The sequence below is a fragment of the Octopus sinensis genome, linkage group LG23 (assembly GCF_006345805.1).
Source record: "Octopus sinensis linkage group LG23, ASM634580v1, whole genome shotgun sequence".
Lineage (NCBI taxonomy): Eukaryota > Metazoa > Mollusca > Cephalopoda > Octopoda > Octopodidae > Octopus > Octopus sinensis.
In genome coordinates, this window is record NC_043019.1 from 27,527,097 (window position 1) to 27,552,567 (window position 25,471).

General features: G+C 37.1%; 1 protein-coding gene across 3 annotated transcripts in view; it reads left to right on the forward strand.

Moving 5' to 3' along the window:
- Nucleotides 1-25,471, forward strand: part of LOC115223423 (tudor domain-containing protein 7B) — a 92,410-nt gene that overhangs the window by 49,103 nt on the left and 17,836 nt on the right. For 2 of the 3 annotated variants that reach the window (XM_029793953.2, XM_036512582.1), the window contains exons 13-20: nucleotides 1,731-1,768; nucleotides 3,100-3,211; nucleotides 4,591-4,701; nucleotides 5,786-5,926; nucleotides 8,369-8,450; nucleotides 10,036-10,170; nucleotides 13,422-13,517; nucleotides 22,376-22,476. In XM_029793953.2, the coding sequence (XP_029649813.1) occupies nucleotides 1,731-1,768; nucleotides 3,100-3,211; nucleotides 4,591-4,701; nucleotides 5,786-5,926; nucleotides 8,369-8,450; nucleotides 10,036-10,170; nucleotides 13,422-13,517; nucleotides 22,376-22,476 (816 nt within the window). The remainder of the gene's footprint in view (nucleotides 1-1,730; nucleotides 1,769-3,099; nucleotides 3,212-4,590; nucleotides 4,702-5,785; nucleotides 5,927-8,368; nucleotides 8,451-10,035; nucleotides 10,171-13,421; nucleotides 13,518-22,375; nucleotides 22,477-25,471) is intronic. The other variant, XM_029793954.2, reaches the window with a different exon arrangement.

Genomic DNA, 25,471 nt, shown 5'->3' on the forward strand with positions numbered 1-25,471 from the left:
CCTAATGAAAAATTCCTTTGAATTATTTTTAGTATTGTGGCACACCTACTGAAGAGTCATGCATTGTGTGGCTCCGTGTGCAGACAATTCGCCAATTGGACAATAAGTTGACATGTATAAGTATTGATCATGGACTTCATAAAAATGGAATGAGGTGACAGACTTTAAAAAAATGTCAGCATATTGTCCTTTCGGCAAATTGTCCAATCAGTCACTTGTCCTGTCTGTAAGTTATCTGTTGGCCAACTGTCTGTCAACAAATTGTCTGTCTACCATGTGACTCACTTCTAGAAAACTGTTTGCCCATCCCTGTTTTAGGTTTACTTATTTCTTTATTGCCCACAAGGCGCTAAACATAGAGGGGACAGACAAAGGGATTAAGTCGATTACATCGACCCCAGTGCGTAACTGGTACTTAATTTATTGACCCCGAAAGGATGAAAGGCAAAGTCGACCTTGGTGGAATTTGAACTCAGAACATAATGGCAGACGAAATACCTATTTCTTTACTACCCACATGGGGCCAAACACAGAGGGGACAAACAAGGACAGACAAACGGATTAAGTCGATTCCATCGATCCCAGTGCGTAACTGGTACTTAATTTATCGACCCCCAGTGCGTAACTGGTACTTAATTTATCGACCCCGAAAGGATGAAAGGCAAAGTCGAATTTGGCGGAATTTGAACTCAGAACATAACGGCAGACGAAATACGGCTACGCATTTCGCCCTGCATGCTAACGTTCCTGCCAGCTCGCCACCTTTTATATAAACGGGCGAAATACCACTAAACATTTCGCCCAGAGTGCTAACTAACGTTTCTACCAGCTCGCCGCTTACGGTTTTAGGTTTACCTGAATGAGGAAACACTTCATCTTCATTTGATCATCTCTTCTACACCGGTGACATTTGATCTATATTTTGGTGGTGAGGGTACAAACTGTTGTTCTTTCATGTGTTTACATAATGTACACTTGCTAAGTGCCACTCCTCCCCCCACACACAACATACTGTTTTTGTTTATTTTTTGAGTAGAAAAATATAAAAGTACTCAATGTTAGAAGTCTGATACATGTTTGTCATTTCTTATCAATTTACTGAAGACTATTGTGTGGCTGTGTTATGAGAAGCTTGCCTCTCAACCACATGGTTCCGGGTTCAGTCCCACTGCATGACACCTTGGGCAAGTGTCTTCTACTGTAGCCTTGGGCCAACCAAAGCCTTGTGAGTGGATTTCGCTGATGGAAGCACTCTTGTCCTCTTTCTTATATATTAAAATTGTGTTGTTTTTATATCTCTCTATATATAAACGGCAGTTTGTCTGTGCGTGTTTCTGTGTGTCTGTTTTCTCGTACCCTCACCCTGACCACGGCTTTCAACCGATTCTGATGAAACTTGACACACACATAGCCCAATGTCATAATTCAAAACTAACACAGCGAAAACTTTGAAAAGTTCCCCCAGTTCTGAAAAAAATCGATAAATTCGACATGGCGTCGAGAATCAGAAACACAAACCACAGACTGTCTAGGGGACGCAACTTGACCTTTTTAACTAAAAAAAAAATTTACCATAATTTTTTTTCCATTTTTTGGCTATGACTCTCTAAAAATGCTTTATAGTTATTTCCCTTACAAACCCGAGCAACGCCGGGCAATACTGCTAGTCTTAATTAAAAGTACAATTAATTTCTTGTCTCTCTTTTCTTTGTTTCATTTCATTTGTTAAGGAAGTTGAAATAAAACATGCTGATTTGTTACCAGTCGGGTAAGTTTACATTTCATCCTCCTCCTCTTTATTCTGCCTTCTGCTCTTTCCTCAGCCTCCCCCTCTACCTCTTTCCTCTTCCTCCTCCTCTATCACCGAATTCTCATCATTGTAGTACCACAGCTACTACCACACCACCACTGCTATTTCACCATGACTCCACCGCCACTATCCCCTCCACCTACAATTACTGACAACGTGAGACCTCGTTACTTGATTAATTTGACTTCCTAATTATAATGGCCAATCATCATCATCATTATTTGATGTCTGTTTTTCCATTCTGGCATGGGTTGCACAGTTTGACAGTAGCTGCCCACGCCTCATGTCTGCTTTGGCATGGGTTTTTATGGCTGGATGCCCTTCCTAACACCAACCACTTTACAGAGGGTACTGGGTGCTTTTATGGAACACTGGAATGGGTGCATTTATGTAGCACCAGTACAGGTGCTTTCTATGTGGGCCCCAGCACCCAGATCTCCTTCAAACCACCCCCCACCATGTACATAAAAAAAAAAGACACATTGGTCAATTTGTATAACAGGGACCACGACAGCATGACCTTAGCTGGACTGTCTTCTAGTCATTTATCCATACAATAAGGGGCTGATATGGGCTGAACAACAACTGAACCAATGGGGGAAGAGCTTGTGTGCTGCTGAAACAGTAGCCTAATCTCCCTCCAATTTTTTGTTGTATAAAATTGATAACCATCTGAGATAATCTTTTCTACTCTAGGCACAAGGCCTGAAATTTTTGAGTGGGGTCAGTCAATTAGCTCAACTCCAGTATGCAACCGGTACTTAATTTTTGACCCCCAAAAGGATGAAAGGCAAAGTCAACTTCAGTGGAATTTGAACTCAGAACGTGAAGACAGACGAAATACCCGTTTCTTTATTACCCACAAGGAGCTAAACATAGAGGGGACAAACAAGGACAGACAAACAGATTAAGTCGATTATATCGACCCCAGTGCATAACTGGTACTTAATTTTTCGACCCCGAAAGGATGAAAGGCAAAGTCGACCTCAGCGGAATTTGAACTCCGAACGTGAAGACAGACGAAATACCGCTAAGCATTTTGCCTGGTGTGCTAACATTTCTGCCAGCTCGCTGCCTTGGTAACCACCTGAGATAATGTTGATGGTTGTCTGCTGGTCATAGCTGAACTGGTTCAGGGCTACCTGACGATGATGATGGTGGTACTGGGGGTGGTGGTTGGGGGGAGGGTTCAATGATATAAAACAGATGACATTGCCCCCATTACTAGTGCCCAGCAGGGTACTATACTCCAGCAATGACACCCTGGTTACTTTCTTTTTTTATTGCAGATCTGTACTCAATGTCTATGTCAGCTTTATCTACTCAGCTGCCCAATTCTATGTCCACTATGAGACCAGTTGTATTCAGGAGATTGATGCTGAACTGAACCTTCACTGTCAGGTAAGTCTGTGTGTATGAGATTTTATGGTATGCTACATGTGCTACTCTGATGTCTTTTTTATCTTTTCCTTGTTTCAGTCATTGGACTGCGGCCATGCTGGGACACCGCCTTGTAGAACTTTTAGTTGAATGAATTGGTCCTAGTACTTATTTATTGTTGTTTCAAACTTGGTACTTGCTCTGTTGGGTCTCTTTTGCTGAACCATTAAGTCATGCGGACATAAGCACACCAGCACAGGTTAACTGATGATGGGCGGGGGGGGGGGGACAAACAAACACACACATTTCTTTCAGATTTGTCTACCGAATCCACTCACAAGGTCTTGGTTGGCCCAAGGTTGTTGTAGAAGGTGCTCGTCAAAGGTGCCATGCAGTGGGACTGAACCTGAAACCATGTGGTTGGGAAGCAAGCTTCTTACCACACAGCCATGGTGCTGTGTAATGTGTTCTGATACAAGTATTATGGTATGGTACATATATACATATATACGATGGGCTTCTTTCAGTTTCCGTCTATCAAATCCATTCACAAGGCCTTTGGTCGGCTTGAGGCTATAGTAGAAGACACTTGCCCGAGGTGCTACGCACTGGGACTGAACCCGGAACCCTGTGCCTATTTTTTTTCTTTGTGCATTTGTGCATCATAATTGTGGTCATTACTGGTGCCATGTGAATCGTAGTTGTGGTTGTTGCCAGTGACATGTAAAAGCACCCATTACACTCCTGGAGTGGTTGGCTTTAGGAAGGGCATCCAGCTGTAGAGACCATGCCAAATCAGACTGGAACCTGGTGCAACTCTCCATGTCATCAGTTCCAGGCAAACCATCTAACCCATACCAGCATTGAGAGTGGACGTTAAATGAAGATGATGATATGGATATGCTTTATCATTGCCCACATGAGGTATTTGTCTTTCGGTGAATTTTCCTATACGGCGAAATTTTTGGACAAAGTTGCTAGTATATAGGTGAGTGGTAGGTAAAGTGGAATCTTTATGTGCACAGATTCCAACTTTCAGTGTGAAGGTCAAGTTTGGAGTGCTGTCTAGACAGGAGACCTGGACTATAAATGAGGAATGAGAAAGAAAGAGAGAGAGAGAGAAAGATAAATATGTTTCTGAGAGGAACAAGGTTGTTTGGTGTATATGTTTATAGGCAATGAGGTATAGGATGGATTGGAGGCCACGAATATTAGAGGACAAAGAAGAATTAACCAGCAGGGTTAGTGTTATTTTAGCGTTTAGGGATCTATATGGCACTAGACATTTTATCTGATCAGTCAACAAACTTACGCCACAATACTGGGTTCTGTTTTAATCAATTCTGGTAACCTACCAGTCAATGTGTTTTTAAAATATGTTTGACTTTGTTTATTTCCAGAAACGTCATGTGGATATAAAAGCTCTGCAGATTGGTGGATTTTGTGTTGCGCAGTACTCCGACAATGATGCCTGGTACAGAGCATCTATTTTAGACATTGATGACGAAAAGGTTTTTATTTTCATCTTAACATCTCCCCCAACCCCCATGTAGTTCTCTTTGTCATCGTCGTTGTTTTTTTTACCTTCCATCTACATGTTTTCCGTCAGACAAGTCAAATTTTTCAGATCAAAAATTTTCAGCCAAAAAGTGGCAGGTGAACTTATACAGCAAGACTACTTTCGAGGACCAAAAATTCCATGTCAAATGCACAAGGATTGGAAAAAAAAATAGTAATGATGTTTGTAGGTTTACACTTCAGGTCCACTATGATAGCACATAACAAAAATTTTAATTAGCTTTTAATTCTCTTGATATTTACTTTGCATCCATGTTGATGTGTGATTTTAATTGTTGATAAAAGCAAATATCAAAAATCTATTTGATTATAATTATTATTTCAAATGAAAAGTTGTCCTTTTTTTTTGATTTTGACTTTTCATCCTGCTGTGATATCTCCTGTCTCAACCCCCCCTCACCCCCGTTCCCTATACAAGTGCCGATGATCCGATCCATCCCAATATCTTGATGTCCTGAAGTCTGAATAAAATCCTGAAAATACCTGCAAAGAAAAAGACACCTTTGGTAGAATAGTTATTTGTGACACAGGGGATTGACTTCTGATTATAAACTTTGATTTTTTTTTCTCTTTTCTGATTGAAAAATCTACCTCAACTTACATGCTACGTTGACTTGTATGCCAGAAGATATGGTATCTTCTATCATTTACAATCATAATTTTTCATGCCACAGGATAGAGAAACCTGTCATTCTCTCTTTGATTACCTGATTATTTCTCTTTACTGCTTTCTCCTTCTATGTTTTTCTTATTTCTCAGCTCTGTTTTTTTCTAGTCTACCAGTCTGTCTATTTAGTTTATCCCTCTCTCCCTGCCTATCAGTGTATTTAGTCTCCCTCCCTGTATTTCTCTCTCTCTCTCTCTCAGTCCATTTATTTTCCTGTCTCTCTACCACTCTGCCTTTCTCACATCTCCCTACCTGTTTGTCTGTCTGTCAATTTAGCCTGCCTCTTTCTCTATCAGTCTGTCTGTTTGTCGCCTGTCTCTAAACCATCCGGTTTCATGATTGCTTTACAGGGAGAAGTAGAAGTATACTATGTGGATTATGGTAACACAGAGAGGGTTTCTATTGACCGAATCACCAAACTGCCCACCTCTGTTGCCCACTATCCTGCTCAGGCTATTCTCTGTGCATTGTTTCAACTCATACCACCACAGGTAGGACTTTCAGTTTCATATTGTTGTTGTTTTGGTTGGGGGTTTGGCTTTATTGAACTCTAACCTTTTGCCACTCTTTGAACCGATTCTTCTCAGTCAGTCAGTCACTGTCTGTCTGTCTCATACACACACACACACACACATACATATTCTCTGTTGCATCTTTTCTCTCTGTCACCCTTACATTGAAACAGGTGTGGGTTGGCAGCAGGAAGGGCATCTGGTTGTAGAAAATCCTGCTCCACCAAAATACCATCTGACCCATGCAAACAAGGTACACTGTCACTCCATCGATTATGATGACAATGGTTGCAGTGGATCCACTCAACAGAACAGTCAGCTTGTTAAGTTCACATGCAAGTGGCTGAGCACTCCATAAGACACACGTACCCATAACCCCATGACAACAGTTTTTTCATCAGGCAACTAGGTTGCACTGATGGTAATCATCTTAGCTGAGATCAGCAAATTAGTGCTCGACAATGGTTCAGCGTATATTTATGCCAATCGCTTTAAAGCATGCACTGTTTATTTACGTAAACTGTCATCACTGCGAGGACCATAAATTCAATGAAACTGGCATGGCTGGATGTGACTGTAAATTCCATGAAGGACCAGAAGTATTTGCTGAACATGTACGAATTTGATAGGAAGTCGTAGTGGAAATGATAGTGTAACCGCCTAATCTGCTGCTTTTATACTATTAGGTTGTCCCAAAAGTTCGTAAACACTTGCGAAAAGTGAATTTTTACTCGCCAAGTACTAACAAAAACAACAAAAATTATTCCTCAAAATAAAGACTATTATTTTCCAAGACTTTCTACAAACTTTTGGGACAACCTTATATTACGGTGATGAAGTCACAAACTGAGTTGGAAATATTTACATGAAGAGTCTAACAAACCTGTCAGATTCCTTGAAATTTGCACGGTGGCCTCTATTATTAATTCCATGAGTGATAGCGGTTATTTATATCAACTGTTAGACAAACGGGTACAAAATCACAGCAGATAGGGCTGCGTATATTTTCGTCATCTGATTCAAAGCGAGTACACAGCGCACGTAAATTCATGTCAACCGTTGTTATGGGGTTAATGTAGTTCTCAGGGGAGATTCAACATATTCTGATGCAACAAGGCTGGGCCTTTGAAATACAGGTACTGCTCATTTTTGCCAGCTGAGTGGACTGGAGCAATGTGTAATAAAGTGTCTTGCTCAAGGACACAATGTACTTTCAGGTATTGAACTCATGACCATACAACCATGTTTAACAATACGCATGGTAAATCATCATCATTATCATCATTTAATGTCCACCTTCCATGCTGGCATAGGTTGGACAGTGTGACAGGGGCCAGCCAGGTAGAAGACTACACCAGCTTACTGTATCTGTTTTGGCATGGTTTTTACAGCAGGATGCCCTTCCTATAATAATAATAATGAAATTATTGTATACAGTGCTCAGGTGCTCCACAACTTGTCAGAAAGTGTGTATAAAGTATATGCAGTAATGTACAAATGTCTGGAAAGCGAACAATGTATGAGTCAGATACATAGTTGCGTGTATATGGAGGGGTGAAAATCAAGTGTAGTGTTGGCGAATCTCAGGAAGCATGGAAGTTTTGAAGGATGCAGTGCTCTGACAACTAACAACTGATGCCAGCAGTTTGTTCCATGCTTCAGCAACTCTCAGCGTGAAAAAATGTTTCCTAAAGTCATGGGAGCTGTGCTGTTCTTAACACCAGTTACCCTGTAGAGTGGACTGAGTACATTTTACATGGCACCAGCACAGGTGAGGTCAGTTTTGGCATGATTTTACAGATGGATGCCATCTGTAGGATAGGCATGAAAATCATCATCCTCATTTAACATCTGCTTTCCATGCTGGCATGGGTTAGACAGTTTGACTGAATCTGGTAAGCTGGAGAGCTGCACCAGGTTCCACTCTGATTTGTCATGGTTTCTACAGCTGGATGCCCTTTCTAATGCCAACCACTCCAAAAGTGTAACGGGTACCTTTTTACATGCCAGTTATGTAATATCAGCATTGGCCACAACTACGATTTCACTTGGCTTGGTGAGTCTTCTCAGGAACAGCATATCACCAAAGGTCTCGGTCATTTATCACCTCTGTGAGGTCCAACGTTTGGAGGGTGCTTTTTATGTGCCACTGGCACGGGTGCCTGTTATGCGACACCAGCATCAGCCATGACTGCAGTTTCACTTGGTCTGATGGGTCTTTTCAAACACGGGCCATATCGCCAGAGGTCTTGGTCACTTGTCATTGCCTCTGTGAGGCTCATTGAAAATAACAAGTTTGGCGCTTTTGATGATTTACCAACCTCTCAAAAGAGGAAAAAAAAAACAAAAAAAAAAAGCTAATGCTTGTTAAATGACTGTGATGATTCTATAATTAATCGATTATTTTCTCTCTCTCATCAGGAGGAAACAGACTTTGAAGCTTCAAAGCAGGAATTTGGAGCTCTTGCTCAGGATCAACTTCAAGCTAAAACAGTGTTAATTGGTAAATTCTGTGGTTGTTTAACATTTTTGTGTTTAGTTCAGTTAAATTTGTTATTTAATGTAAAATTACATTAATTTTGTGGCTCGATATCATTTCCACCCTTCACTGCTAACGACACTCATATCTTTACGAAAATAATCATCATTATCATTTAGCGTCCGTTTTCCATGCTAGCAATTCTGTATCTAAAAACATCAATGTTTGTTTGTATGTCTTGAAACAGTGTTCTCATTTCTTAGTCTTTATCAAATTTCATAGGAAGGCCCAGATGCAATTTTGAATAACGCACAAAATCTTGGGTCTGAAGTCCCTTTAGGGATAGAATATGGATGAGTGAAGAAAAGTGATGTAGCAAAATTGAAAGTTATATTGGAGTTGTAGTCGAGTAGAAGTGTTAGTGTAAAGAACAAAAACATTGTCAACTTGTCACATCACTGGGTTTTTTTCTTTTTCCTTCAGTCTCCCCTTATCTTACACACACACACACACACACACTTTCTCACAGTGCATACATACATGCTGAGACTCCCCTCGGTCATGACTGACTGTGGGATTGCGCCTAGAAAGTTACCCTCCCAGGCACAAGTCCGGGCAAGGTTGTTTATGGAAGACCAGCAGTCGCCCATGCATACCGGCCTCCTCTCTCCACACCACCAGTGTTATCCAAGGGAAAGGCAACGGCCGATACAGCTTGGTACCAGTGACGTCGCAACTCATTTCTACAGCTGAGTGAACTGAAGCAACATGAAATAAAGTGTCTTGCTCAAGAACACAACACGCAGCCTGGTCCGGGATTCGAACTCAACCTCACGATCGTAAGCTCGATGCTCTAACCACTGAGCCATGCACCTTCACATACATTCCACAATCATTATTAAAATTACACACTGCCTATGGAATGTTAAAAGCACCAGGCACCCGTGCCAGTGGAACATTAAATGCACCATTTAAGTGTGATTGTAGCCAGGGCCACTGACTGGCTCCTGTGCCAGTGGCATGTAAAAAAAAAGCGCAATTCCAACATGGTCGTTGCCAGTGCCGTTGGACTGGCTCCTGTGCATCCAGCTGTAGAAACTTTGCCAGATCAGATTGGAGACTGGTGCAGCTTTCTGGCTTACCAGCCCTCAGTCAAACCGTCCAACCCATGCCAGCGTGGAAAGCGGATGTTAAACGATGATGATGATGAATTCAAATTGCTGAGGTCAACTGTGCTTTTCATCATTTCAGAGTCCATAGAATAAGTATCAGTTGAGCACTGGGGTCAGGTGTAATCTGGTCCCCTCTCCTAAAATTTCAGCCCTTCTTGTGGTAGAAATAATTATTAAAATTATTTATAGGCCTTATCTTTGAACAAAAATTAACACTTACTTTCAAATACTATTGAAGATATAAAAATGCTTTTTCTTTTTTCATATATTAATTGATTGATCTGTCTTTCTACCTTTTCAGTGTCTCCCTTTCTCTCAGACACTGTCAATACAACCTTGATGTCTATTCCAGATACTTCCCTGTCTTGTTTTTTAACTTTTTACTTTTCATGTTTTGTTTTTCTGTTTTCTTCTTTTTCTCTCCCCCAACTCTTTAGATAACAAAGTTTGTCATGTAATTCTAATCAACCCCGAATCACCTTCAAAACTATCCATCAACGATATTTTAGTGAACAGTAAATTGGCCTACCTCTGTCAGACTCCTGAAGCTGACCCAGAGGAGAATGAACCAGGTAAATATTTCATGATTTCTGACCTCTCTCCACCCTACATGCTTTTTTATTCCTTACCTCCTCTACTTAAAAAAAGAAAAAAAAATTCTTCTCATTTTGCTGTTATTTTTTTGTTTGTTTATTATATTGTCATGATAGAAAAAAATATTGTATTTTTTGGCAAATGAGTTAAATTTTGTAGATTGAAATCTACAACCAAAAGATGTTGCTTTGGTGGATCGAAAGTTTCAGGTGAAATGTGGCAGAACTTGGAAAGATTGTGAAGAAGATTTGTCTGTCATCCATCTCCATGTGGTGAACACAATGTTTTCCTTGGTGGTGGCAGTTGCAGAATGTCCAGACCTTGAGCCATCTTTAAGACTCTCCCTGTTACTCTTAAATTCAGCTGCCCACTTTGCAGTGTTGATAAAGCTGGAGCATCATCCTCTAATTGGTGAATGCAATGTGGTGAATGCAATCAATGTTTTCCTAAATGGTGACAGCTGTATGATGTCCAGACCTTGGGGTCATCTTCAAGACTCTCCCTTTCTCTCTTAAATTCAGCTGCTTACTTTTGCAGTGTTGATAAAGCTGGAGTGCCATCCTCAGTGGCGGCAGTTGTAGGATATCGAGACCTTGAGTCCTCTTCAAGACTCTCTTTTCCTCTCTTAAATTCAGCTGCTTGCTTTTGCAGTGTTGATAAAGCTGGAGCATCATTCTCTAATGTAGCAACCATGTCCACACAAATGAACTTAGGATCTGAACCCTTTTCCAGCAAGTATTTGATAATACCAAGATGCCATATTTTGTGCATTTTCAAGAGAAGTTACTACTAGTTACTTTTGAAGTCTTCTTTGGACACTGAGATGTCAGTTTACCTGGAAAGAAACAATGCAGTTATTAATAAGAAAAGTGGAATTAATGCTTGCAAGATTTCACAGTTCTAGCATCACACCTTCATAGTCAGCCTCTGAACTTTTCAGCTGACATTCGTACTTTGTCGACCTGTATGCTGGAAAATCTGGTAGTTGACAGTATGTAGTCTGAGAGTGGTGATTGGCATTTGAAGAAGCTAAGAGTGCCATCTTTGCTTCCTCATTTTATGACGTCAGTCTATGAAGTTGTTACACAGTATAGGGTCTGTGAGGATGAACACCTGTGAAGGGGTAATATTTTGAAAATATCAGTTCAGCCCTTAGCGTTTAGATTACTTTATCAAATGCAATGCTTATTTATTCACATTGTTTTGAATTAATCACGCATTATTTTGTAGCTTCGAGATTTCAATGATGTCATTATTTTTAGAATGACATTGTAGGGTAGGTGTGAGAGGCTGGATCTGGTTAGTATGAATGTAAAACTGATAGAATATTTGGGCCTAAATATGATCAGTTTTACTATGCTTCATGCTATAGTCACATAACCGTTACATTTGCATAACTTGTGATAAATATATATCATTAATTAAATATATTCTGTTAGAATATTACACACTGAACTTATAATGCATGCTCTTTGTATAAAATATCAAAAATATTAATACTATAAAGTATTTAGACATTAATACGAACAATTATATATACTGTATTTTGAAATAATAGCATGAAATTCAATATCAAAAAGATTTCTCGCGAAGATATATATGTCTAGAATAGTATTGTATTAAAAATATACACAAAAATATATGAAACATGACAGATTAAGAATTTGTTAATTAAAGCATCTTACGATTGTTTCATGAAAGTATTGTCATTATAATGGAATCCATTGTTGATACACATTAGTAGACAGTATTTCCGCTCGTTAGAGATGGAGAAGATAAAAATTTTTTTTATAATATATCAAATGTTGTTTTAAAATTGTAATAAACATATACCAAATTACACGTATTTGGGTTCAGATTTACTGTGTTATATTTTACCCCGTCACCCAAATTTGTGGAAACTCCATAAAAGTTATGATTGTAAGAGAAAACTGCTAAAGACTAAACTTTCTTCTTTCAGAGAAGAATCATTGTCACAGAATCATCTACTTTGTCTTTAATTATTGTAATTTCTAATGAAATAATAATGAAATTATTGTTTGCAGTACTCTCAGCGTACTACAATACGTCAACAAAAGTAGCTAAAAGTGCATGAACAGTACCTAGAATAATGTGCAGGAGGTGGACAGTGAATGCGTCACTTAAAAGCAAAATGAGGGAAGAGGTATCAGGTTCTCTGTTGGCGAATTTCATGAAGTCTGCAAGTTTTGAAGGATGTTGTAGTCTTGACACCTAACAACTGATGTCGGTAGTTTATTTCCACGCATCAGCATTTCTGAGCATGAAAAAAATATTTCTGGACATCATACGGATCTTGCGTTTGAAGCTTATACTGTAACCGGTGTTGACTCAATGGCCATGGCAGCCAAATGAAACCTGTTAGACAGCAGTAGTATACTACTAATCTAGCGGTGAGCTGGCAGAATCGTTAGCATGTCGGGCGAAATGCTTAGCGGTATTTCGTCTGTCGTTACGTTACGAGTTCGAATTCCGCCGAGGTCGACTTTGCCTTTCATCCTTTCGGGGTCGATAAATTAAGTACCAGTTACACCCTGGGGTCGATGTAATCGACTTAATACCTATGTCTGTCCTTGTTTGTCCCCCTCTGTGTTTAGCCCCTTGTGGGTAATAAAGAAATAGGTATTTCGTCTGTCGTTACGTTACGAGTTCGAATTCCGCCGAGGTCGACTTTGCCTTTCATCCTTTCAGGGTTGATAAATTAAGTACTAGTTATGCACTGGGGTCGATGTAATCGATTTAATCCATTTATCCTTGTTTGTCCCCTCTGTGTTTAGCCCCTTGTGGGTAGTAAAGAAATATATACCACTAATCTGGAGAGCATTGCCAAATTCTTATTTTTATGTTGTTTAAATTTTTTTTTTTTGTCATTCTAGTCAATTGATCGTTATAAACTTGTTCCATATTTTCTATATTGTTTACAAATGTTATATATATATGTACATTGTTTGTACATCATCAATGAATTATTTTTATGAAGTTAATGTACAACTTCACAAACTTATTATTGATGTTCAGTACATTCATTACATCACACATACACACACACACTCTTTCTCTCACACACAAAGCCTCTACAAAAGCATACATTTGCATATAAGAACCTATTACAAACTCATACACTCACACACACATACATACATTCTGACACATAAATAAACACTCATTATTGTATATATATGAACGAAACTACCTCTGTTTTTGTTTCCAGAAAATGGGGTCTGCTCCCCCACGTCTCCTCCTCCTTCTCCTTCTCCTCCCACTTTATGTGTGGATAGCGTACGTGATGAGAAATTTGCAGGTGGTGGTATGGATCAAACATTTAACATATACCTATATGTGTGTATATATATATATATATATATATTATATTTATTTATCTATATATATATATATATATATAACATATCTATATAATCCATAGTGATTGCTGGGTTTTTAAACTTTCTAAAATTTGTTTTCCTCCTCCTTCCATCCATTTCTGTTGACCTTTGCCCCCTGCCCTCCTTCTCCACATACACCCAACTATTCGTACCCCGCACCCTGTGTCTCTGCACCCATTTCCAAGAAACTTAAGTTTTCATTTGTAGAAATGGTTTCTGACCTGTTTAGTTTAGTTTTGTTCTTTTCCTCATCAATGTGTCAAAGTTGTAATATTTTTTTAAAGTTAATGAGTAGAATAATAATTGTCCTGAATATTGGTCTGCAGTGGTGGTCATGGCAGAAACCATCATACTACACTTAGAGTGCAATGGTTTGCTCTTCCTATGCACATTTTGTAGTGGCTTCTTTCAGTGAACCTGGAGCTGTGTCTTAGAATATACCAGTGTCATCTTGTTTGTTGCTTAGATCAGACTTTCTAAAAATGACAGAAAGTAGACTGTAGCATGACCTGAATACTCCCTGATTGCCATCAAGTTCTGTCTCTACTCTAAACAGATCTATAATTAAAGGCATGTTTGTTGCAATCGTCATGTCTTCTCTTTTTGAGATATGGTCTATCAAGGACTACATTATTTAGCATCTCCTTCCTCATTTTAAGGTGGAAGAATAGGATTAGAGGGACATTTGGCTGCTATTTCTATCAGGTTGCACAAACCTTAAAGAGGCTTCTCTGTTAGCTCTGCTAATGTGTCCTTCCTCATTTTAAGATTGTAGGGTGAAATTTGAAGGACTTTTGGCTGCTGTTTCTAACAAGTTGTACAGCATAAAAGAGGCTTCTCTGTTAGCTCTGCTAACGTGCCCTTCCTCATTTTAAGATTGTAAGGTGGAATTTGAAGGACTTTTGGCTGCTATTTCTAACAAGTTGTACATCATAAAAGATGCTTCCCTGTTAGCTCTGCTAATGTGCCCTTCCTCATTTTAAGTTTGTAGGGTGAAATTTGAAGGACTTTTGGCTGCTATTTCTAACAAGTTGTACAGCATAAAAGAAGCTTCCCTGTTAGTTTATTGTATATTATTGTTGTTTAGCTATGTGTTACCTCTGCTCAATCAAACTTACAATCAGGGATGTCTCAGTCATGACCATCCCTTCTTTTTTAGGGGTTTGTAGAACTGCATTATCTTTATCCTTATTTAAGAGAGAAATGTATGATTCGATGGAGATTTAACTATTATTTCTAATAGGTTCAGCAACCCAGTTGTGGTTACCTTAATTGTGTCTTGTGAAATGATGTCTGAAAGATTTAGTTTTGGATGTCACTGATACATCACTGGGTTTAGATCTGACTTTGCACAGCTGAGAAGGAAGTGGACCCCAGAGCAATGGTTCTCAACCAGGCTCCACATGACCCTTGGTGGGGGTCTATATAAGATTTTGTTGAGCAATAAATTGGTTATACTTCTATGGCCTGGTGGTTGAGGTGTGGTACTTGCAATTGCGAGATCACGGTTTCAATTCCTTGGCCTGGTGGTCTGTTGTGTTCTTGAGCAAAACACTTCAGTCTTGCATTGTTCTGCGATCTCTTCCACACCTGACACGTGGTACACCGTGCACCTGTTCAGACAATGTCAGTTTGATGGAGGGAGTGAGCTAATGTGCAACACGAACACCTGACCACTATAAACCAAGTCATTTGTGCTGGTCATTTGGCAAAACCTCAACACTCATATGCTATCTTCGATGAGATAGTCCATCATTCTCCTACAATACATAAAATATTAAAATTCCAGGCGTAGGAGTGGCTGTGTGGTGAGTAACTTGCTTACCAACCACATGGTTCCGGGTTCAGTCCCACTGCGTGGCACCTTGGGCAGGTGTCTTCTACTATAGCCTCGGGCTGACCAAAGCCTTGTGAGTGGATTTGGTAGATGGAAACTGAAAGAAGCCTGTTGTATATATATATGTATGTATGTATGTATATATATATATATATATATATATATATATATGTGTGTGTATATGTTTGTGTGTCTGTGTTTGTCCCCCCAGCATCACTCAACAACCGATGCTGGTGTGTTTACGTCCCCGTAACTTAGCGGTTCGGCAAAAGAAGCCGATAGAATAAGTACTAGGCTTACAAAGAATAAGTTTTGGGGTCGATTTGCTCAACTAAAAGGCGGTGCTCCAGCATGGCCGCAGTCAAATGACTGAAACGAGTAAAAGAGTAAAGAGTAATATTATTTAAGTATTAAGATGTAAAAGGAAACCTTTTTTAAACGACAAATCATGAGGGTCCATCTGAATAAAATAGGGATCAAAAGGGACCATAGGAAAGAAATGGTTGAGAACCACTGCTATAGGGTTGGTTAAATACTCCCTGGTGTGGATATGTGTATTTATAATTGAGGTCCCGTTGAATAACGAGACCTAGAAATGCTGCAACTGTCAACTGTTTACTCTCATAATTAATTTAATTAGTGTTGAGCCAGCAGACTTTTCCTCAAAGATGGATGACAGTGTCATGGTTTCAAGCCCTGACTATTCCACCTTTCTTAGTAATGCTCTATCCTGAGCTGCATTCTGTAATGTCTTTTTCTTAACCTTTTAGCATTCAGGTTATTCCATCAAATGTAATGCTTATTTACCTGCATTGCTTTTGAATTAATCCTACATTATCTTGTAGCTTCAGGATTTTGATGACATGATTGTTATTTTTCGAATGACATTGTAGGGTAGGTGTGAGAGGCAGGATCTGGTCAATTTGAACATAAAACGAGGAAAATATTTAGGCTGGACACGGCCGGTTTAAATGCTAAAGGGTTAAGACAGTAGGGCATGATTTGAGGGTTATTTGGCTACTATTTCTAGCAGAGGTTCCCTTGGCTTCATGATAATTGATATTTTGTCTGTCTTTGGTACAGTTAGTTCTTCCCACCTTCCTCATCTTTCTACAATCCTGTCTATCTTCCTCACCCATCTTGTTTGTTCTTGTGTAAAATCTCCCTCTCCTCCTCCCTCTCCTCCTACCACTCCTCCTACCACTCCTGTTTCCCTTCTTTAAGAGAATTGCGATGGTTTTAGCAGGAATACATCTCCCTCCATTTGTTGGATTTGTAGTTCTTTACAAACTGATACTAACTCTTAATCCTCATTTTACTGCTTCTACTTCTTCCAACGGTGTTGGTTTTTGCATGACTAACTGACGCTTTTCTATAACTACTACTACTACTACTACTACTACAACTAGTATCACTTCTACTATTACCACTACTACTACTACTACTACTACTACTCAGTATGTTGTTTTTTGTTAAAACATCTCCTCTCCCACTATTGCCTTCACTTTCATACAACTGCTAGCTCTAGCTGCTATGTTATATAATCAACATTTTTCAGGTATCCGTATATTTCTTTCTCTTTTTTTGAAACTCGTATGATTGCATTGCTGTTACAACGAACACCCGTTCAACTGTCAACTGATAAATCAAAGACAATACACACATGCGCATTTTATATATCATCATCATCATCGTCATTGTTTAACGTCCGTTTCTCATGCTGGCATTGGTTGGACAGTTTGATAGGAGCTGGCAAGCCGGAGAGATGTCCGGACCCCAGTTCTCTGTTTTGGAAATGGTTTCTACAGCTGGATGTCCTTCCTAAAGCCACCCACTTAACAGCGTGCTGGGTGATTTTTTTTACATACCATGGGCATGGATGCATTTATGTAGCCTCGGCAGGAGTGCATTTTACGTTGCATCAGCACATAAAATTCACTTGTGCTGGTGCTACACACACACACACACACACACACACACACACACAGATAACTGATAGAAAATGGAATGAATGACATTCTTTATTTACAATCACTACAATTGTTTCGACACATTTTCACACCTGTAATGCATTGGTGAGGTGTGTAATTATTATCATGCATCCAAGGTGTAAAATTCACCTCTTCAGGTGATTGTTTAACTACATCTTTCATTAAACCCTACCATCATTTCACTCAGTGTAAGAATGCATACCCAAAGTGATGTTGTCACCCAAATCTTATTTATATATATATATATATATATATATATATATATATGTATGTGTATATATATGATGCTACACACAAACATGCAGAAACAATGCCCACCAGGTGGTTTCCTGCCAGTATATGTCTTGTTTGCTTGCATAAAACTTGTGATTCAGGACTAAATAAATCCTGGGGCTTTGATTTCTCTGCCATTGAGAGAAGCCAATGCCAGCACATCATTATATGAATGAATATTTTCAAGGGAACTGATTCCAGTATGAGTAACATCGAAGCACCAAAGAATATTTGATGGTAGATGATGCTGCTTGTTCAGTTTCATCCTCACCTCAAAGTAACACGGAGATTTCAATTCAGCAGGCCGGGTGTAAGCTTTACCATATGAGCAGACATTGCCAAAGAGACTCCTTGCGTTATGTAGGTGTATAACATACGAGTCATCCTGTTCTTGAAAGTCATCGAAATTGCCATTCCCTGTTAATCTTCTGACCCTTTAGCATTCAGATTATCCTGTCAAATGTAATGCTTGTTTGTTCACATTGTTTTGAATCGATCATGCATTATCTTGTAGCTTTGAGATTTTGATGGTGTGTTTGTTTAGTTTTAGAATGACATTGTAGGGTAGGTGTGAGAGGTTGGATCTGGCTAGTTTCAACTTAAACCAAATAGAATGTTTGCTCCAGATGTGGCTGGTTTAAATGCCGAAGTATTACTAGGCTTCTACTTTGAATGTTTCATCATCTATTGTCCTGCTGTACCTATTCAGTTTGGTCTTTCAGCATTCTACTTATTTGCTCTGCTGTTACTGTTTCTATTTCTCTACTGTTTTCATGGGATATTTGTCTGCATATCCTGTTCATTTAATGATGATTTATCAATTGGCACTTGAATATTCACAGACTGTCAGAGTTGGCTCAGCGTATTATTCTGAAATAGATTAAGCTCTTCTTGAGTCAGTCTGTCTTGAGCCAGTCTGTCTTGAGCCAGTCTGTCTTGAGCCAGTCTGTCTTGAGCCAGTAGAAACAGAATTATATTCTCTACAGCTATGTCCATATTCAGACATTTGTTTCAGTTATTTTGTCCCTTTTTTTTGTTTGATTCAGCTCTCCTTCTCTCCTTTTCTTGTTGTGCCTTTGTTGCCAGACATTCTGTTTTAATCACATATTTTGTTTTTTGATGGCCCATGTTGAATTCAAAAATTCTAATGTGTGAACAAATAGCACAGTATGTATACTACATTAAACGATAAACGTCGCCCATTTCAAGCCTAGCCAGGCTCATGGGCCCGGTTTCCCGGTTTCTATGGCGTATTTGTTCCCCCCAGCTGGACGGGACGCCAGTCCATCGCAGCGTTACTCAAAAAACAGGAAGAGAAAGTGAGAGAAAGTTGTGGCAAAAGAGTACAACAAGGATTATGATTTACATGTTTGTGTATAATGGAATGAAATTTGAAATGGAAAAATTTCTATTTGTTTTCGATATGATGCTTAGATATAGTGCAAACATTTTCACAAATATTCTGTAAGTTTCTCAAAGGAAAGTTTTGCAATCACTTATATTTTCATGAAATCAATTGAATAGAGGCAGTAGAGTTAGATAGAGAGAGAGAGAGAGAGAGAGAGAGCATTGTAAGTGAAAGTTTGTGTAAAAGATGAAAAATATTAAATGAAATAATTTGGAAAGGGATACAAATGAAGTTTGTGAGCGAGGGAGAGAAAAGACAAAGAAGGAATAAGACATTGAAAAGAAGAAAAAAAAAAGGGGGAGGTTGAGTGAAACAAAGCAGAGGAGAGCATTGCTTGGAAAGGGATACAAATAGTGTTTGAGAGAGAGAAGAGGCAGATAGGATGAGGAGTAAATTTTTAAAAAAAGGCAGACTTTTCACAGTGAATTAGATTTCGTGTTCTGACTGGATCATATTTCTTTAATTTCATATTACTCTCTGTCCTCACCTGATGCCTTATTCTGAAGCATATGTATGTTGAGTTCTAACAACAGGTTATTAATATCACTATGCTTAAGTAAAATATATAATACATATATACATACATATATATATATATATATATATATATGTATGTATGTATATATGTATTATATATTTTACTTAAGCATAGTGATATTAATAACCTTCATTTGTATATATATATATATATATATATATATATATATACAAAATTTAGAGGAATGACCACTAAAGTGGACACCCTTTATGCTAAACATAGACGTCAAATTGCCATTAACACAAAGAATGTTTAGCATAAAGGGTGTTCACTTTAGAGGTCATTCCTCTAAATTTTGTATGTAACACAATTTTTAATCTCAGGATTTTTTTAAATATGCTAAGCCACTGGTTTTAATTGATTAATATCAATTTCTACCCCTTTTATTTAATTTTATATATATACATATATATATATATATATATATATATATATTATTTTTCCACTTTACTAATTAGATGTTTTTGCAAGCATCTAATTATTAAATATATATAAACACACATAAAATCAATCTTACTGACAAGTATGTAGTCACTGTGCAAACAAATGCTACCCAGGTGGGCCCACAACAAATAGAAAGAAAAAAAAAATTGAAATTGGTTATGAATGACCGTTATGTCTTAGAAAAACATTCCTACGACTGGTTGGGGAAAAAAAAAATGGAAATTTTCTACTCATAAGACTAGGCATTATAGATGGTGGAGCTTCAAATGGTGTACAGTGGTTTGCTTGCATGTCAGCATGACAGGATTAATAATAATAATAATGGTTAAAATGGTGGTGGTGGTGACAATTTCTTCTTGAATCCTGTTTTATTGCAGCAATGTTTGGTTTTTGATATGTTTTTTGAATGCAGATAATGTACATGGCATGTTGGCTTCTTAATGCATGCCTGCATTTTGGAAATGCATGGAAGCACGCACATACACACCCACACACAAACACCCACACATTTTAAAATTAATTATCAGACTCCCGTTACTAAAATAGTGAGGGCATAATGCCTAGAGGTTGCGGTGTTTCACTCACAATTATGAGATAGTGGTTTCAATCCCAGGGCTGGCTGGCTGGTGTGTTGTGTTCTCGAGCAAACTCATCTCACATTGCTGTGCGATCACTTTGTCACCTGATGCGTGGCACTTTGTGCACCTGTACAGGTAATGTCAATTTGGTGGAGGGAGTGAGCTAACATATACCTGATCATGAAAAACCAATCATCTGTGCAGTCTGTTCAACAAGAAATTGTTGAATCTTTTTTCTCAGATTCAAGAAGCTACCAAGAAGATTACTAAAATATGAAACAGAACCCCCTTTTTTTTTGTTTTTTGAGAGGGTCAAGGGCTCAGCGAGGGATTCAGTTTAGAAATGAGGGAAAGAAAGGCAAGCAAACTGCAGAGAGTGTTGCATTTGTTCTCATCCATTCAGCTATATGGACAAATCCACTGGAAAGGCAAAACCTGCCCTCCTTCAAGTTATACGCCACAGGAGGAGATGAACTAAGTGCTGTAATGAACGGCTACGTTTTGTGTTCAAATCTAGCCTAGGTCAATCTTGCATCTCACCTGTCTTAGTGAAGTACCTGGGATTGATATAATTGACTAAAACATCGTATTGCCTGTTGGAAATTATAAAAGTGATGCATTGGTGGGTCCATTTAATATTGGACAAAAGGCCATGTAGTATTTGTTTTGGCTTTTTATGTTCTGAGTTCAAACTCACCCAGGTTCAGCTATGCCTTTTCTCTTCCTGGTATTTTCTGAATATAGCTGGGGGCACATCTATGTGCAGCAGCAGCCCAAATGTGGGTGCCATACTCCATTGGTGCATTATGGAGTGTCTGCAATTTTTAGGGGACAAAGTGTCTTCCAGGCCTTGAAGAGAATGGTCAATTTTTTGGGACCCTCTCTGGTGATGTGCTTTTGCTATTTTTTCATCATTAACCCTTTTGTTTTTATAATTCTGTTGAAACACATTGTGCTTGTTTTGATTAATTTCAAAAAATAAATTAAAAATTCAGTAAAATAAATTTGTCATCAGTAAGCTGTTATTTGGAACATATATTAAGAATTTTTAAGGGCAAGTCTTAAATTAACCCTTTGGCACTCTGTCAAATGTAACGCTTATTTATTCATATTGTTTTGATTTAATCATGCATTTATCTATTAGCTTTGAAATTTGGATGATGTGGTTGTTTAATTTTACAATGACATTGTCAGGTAGGTGTGAGATGTTGGATCTAGCCAGTTTGAACATAAGAGGCAGAATATTTTGGCTAGATATGGCTGGATTAAAAGGGTTAAATCACTCTAAAGCAGAATTTTGTATTTTGGAATCAGGGTTCATCTCAGGTATGTTGATAAAAAAAGGGTCAGTATACATAAACACACACACATACACACACACATCTCGTATGTTTTCCTAGAATTTAGAACTGATTTAGATAATGTCTTATCTGTTCCTATATAACATTGCTTTACTGACTTCATTAAGTATGCTAGCACTCTTAACTGTTAGGTTTTCATGCAGGAGGTGTCCCTCAGTAGCTCTTGAGTCATTCTTCTATAAAATATTTGCTAAGTCTTAGATATAACAACAACAACAACATCAAAACAAATTATTCTCAACCCGTTCACTTAACTTATCAGTTGTTGCTAATTAACAAAAGTGACCCCTATTTCATTTCTTTCAACAATGATATTTGTCATTTGAACCTATTTGTTGGTCTTATTTTGCAGCACCTTTAATGTTGCCTGCCGATAGATTCTGGGATGTCTACGTGTGCTTTTTGTCATCTACAACGGACGTCATCATACGCATTGTTGGTGAAAATTACTCAGTGAGTACCTTTGCCGTTACTTTTCCCTCCATCTTTCAACAGATCTTTTATCTACCTCTCTCCATCTTTTGATAACATTGGTCAAATAGCCGGCTTTCAATCTTTTAGTTACTAAAAGATGGAAAGCCAGCTATTACTACTGTCTCTGTTTTTCAATAAAACATCTCTCCCTTTTCCAGTTAAGCAGGGCTCCCTAATGACAAAGGCTCTGGGTCAGTATCAAGCCATGGATTATTTTGTACTGTGCCACACAGCAAGAATACAATTCTTAAATTTTATTTCTACTTTATTGATTATCACAGTCTACAGGGTGTTTTTGCATCATATATGTATTGAATGTGTAATATATATGTATTGTATATATAATATATATATATATATATATATGTATTGTATACGTAATATATATATATATATGTGTGTATTGTATACGTAATATATATATATATGTATTGTATACATAATATATATATATGTATTGTATATGTAATATATATATATGTATTGTATATGTAATATATATATATGTATTGTATATGTAATATATATATATGTGTATTGTATATGTAATATATATATATGTGTATTTTATATGTAATATATGTGTATTGTATATGTAATATATGTGTATTGTATATGTAATATATGTGTATTGTATATGTAATATATATGTGTATTGTATATGTAATATATATATGTGTATTGTATATGTAATATATATATGTGTATTGTATATGTAATATATATATGTGTATTGTATATGTAATATATATATGTGTATTGTATATGTAATATATATATATATGTGTGTATTGTATATGTAATATATATATGTGTGTATTGTATATGTAATATATATATATATGTGTATTGTATATGTAATATATATATATATATGTGTATTGTATATGTAATATATATATATATATATATGTGTATTGTATATGTATATATATATATATATATATATATATGTGTGTATTGTACATGTAATATATATATGTGTGTATTGTATATGTAATATACAATACACATATGTAATATATATATATATGTGTATTGTATATGTAATATATATATATGTGTATTGTATATGTAATATATATATATATATGTGTATTGTATATGTAATATATATATATATATATGTGTATTGTATATGTAATATATATATATGTGTATTGTATATGTAATATATATATATATGTGTATTGTATATGTAATATATATATATGTGTATTGTATATGTAATATATATATATGTGTATTGTATATGTAATATATATATGTGTATTGCATATGTAATATAATATATATGTGTATTGCATATGTAATATAATATATATGTGTATTGTATATGTAATATAATATATATGTGTATTGTATATGTAATATAATATATATGTGTATTGTATATGTAATATAATATATATGTGTATTGTATATGTATATAATATATATGTGTATTGTATATGTAATATAATATATATGTGTATTGTATATGTATATAATATATATATATATATGTGTATTGTATATGTAATATATATATATATATGTGTATTGTATATGTAATATATATATATATATGTGTATTGTATATGTAATATATATATATATGTGTGTATTGTATGTGTAATATATATATATATATATATATATATATATATATATATATATATATATATATATATGTATTGTATATGTAATATACAATATACTCAAGCTTGAGTATTATTGAGGAAGGTTGCATTGTTTCAAGCGATGAGGGATTATCATATGATAGAAGGGGATTATTTATGATTAAATTGTTAAACTACGTATACTGTTTATAATAGTCAAACTGGCGTCCTCATCTTAATGGTTGGTTGCACTATGTTTTGGCTGTTGAACTTGAAACACAGAAAGCGGAATGAGAACAGCATGCCCATCATCATCGTTTGACCCTTTAACATTCGAACCATCCATATCCAGGCAAAAATATTCTACCTGTTTTATTTTCAAACCGAATTAGATCCAACCTTTCCCACCTACCCTACAATGTCATTCTAAGAATAAAACATTCACATCATTGAAATCTTGAATTCAAAACAATGTGAATAAACAAGCATTAGCTTTAACCCTTTCGTTACCGTATTTATTTTGAGATGCTCTCTGTTTCTTTCAGTTACTTTAAATATAACAAAGAATTTAGTAAAATAACTTAGCTATCGTTAAGCTAGTGTTAGGAACATAAATTATGACTAAGATTTGGTGGAAGATTTTAATTCAAAACATATGAAAACAAGACATTTGTACTCAGAGCCAGTTTTGGCCGGGTTGGTATCAAAAGAATAACCTGAATGCTAAAGGCTTAACATCTGTTTTCTATGCTGGCATGGGTCAGACAGCTGGCCAGCTTGGGAGCTGTCTAGATTCCAATTGTTTGTTGTGGCATGGTTTCTATGGCCAGATGCCCTTCCTAACACCAACCACTTAACGGAGTGTGCTGGGTGCTTTTTACGTGCCACCAGCATGGGTGTGTTTCTGCAGCACCGGCATGGGTGTCTTTTATGTGGCACCAGTACCTGAAAGGACAAGCCTGTACGTATGGAAGACAGAGATTTTACTTAGCTTGATGCTTCTTTTCAAGTACAGCAAATCCCCACATCTCGTGGTCCCTTGTCGTTTCCTCAGTGAGGCCCATCGTCTGAAGGTCCTTTCTCATCACTTCATCCCCATGTAGATCAAATAAAGGATTAGGTTCAAAGTTCGGATACAACAACTGAATTCAACACAAGACACCTGAAGATGGCTGGAGCATACAACAGCTGAAACGTAGTGAAAGTAATGATCAAAATGAGGACACCAGTTTGATTAATGTAAACGGTATACATAATATATATTCCTTATCTCAGCAATATAGAATTGTATTGTTGAACTACTGGTGACAAGAACAGTTAATCGGAATATTGAATTTACCTTTTGTAATGTTTGAATGAGATTTTCTAAAGCC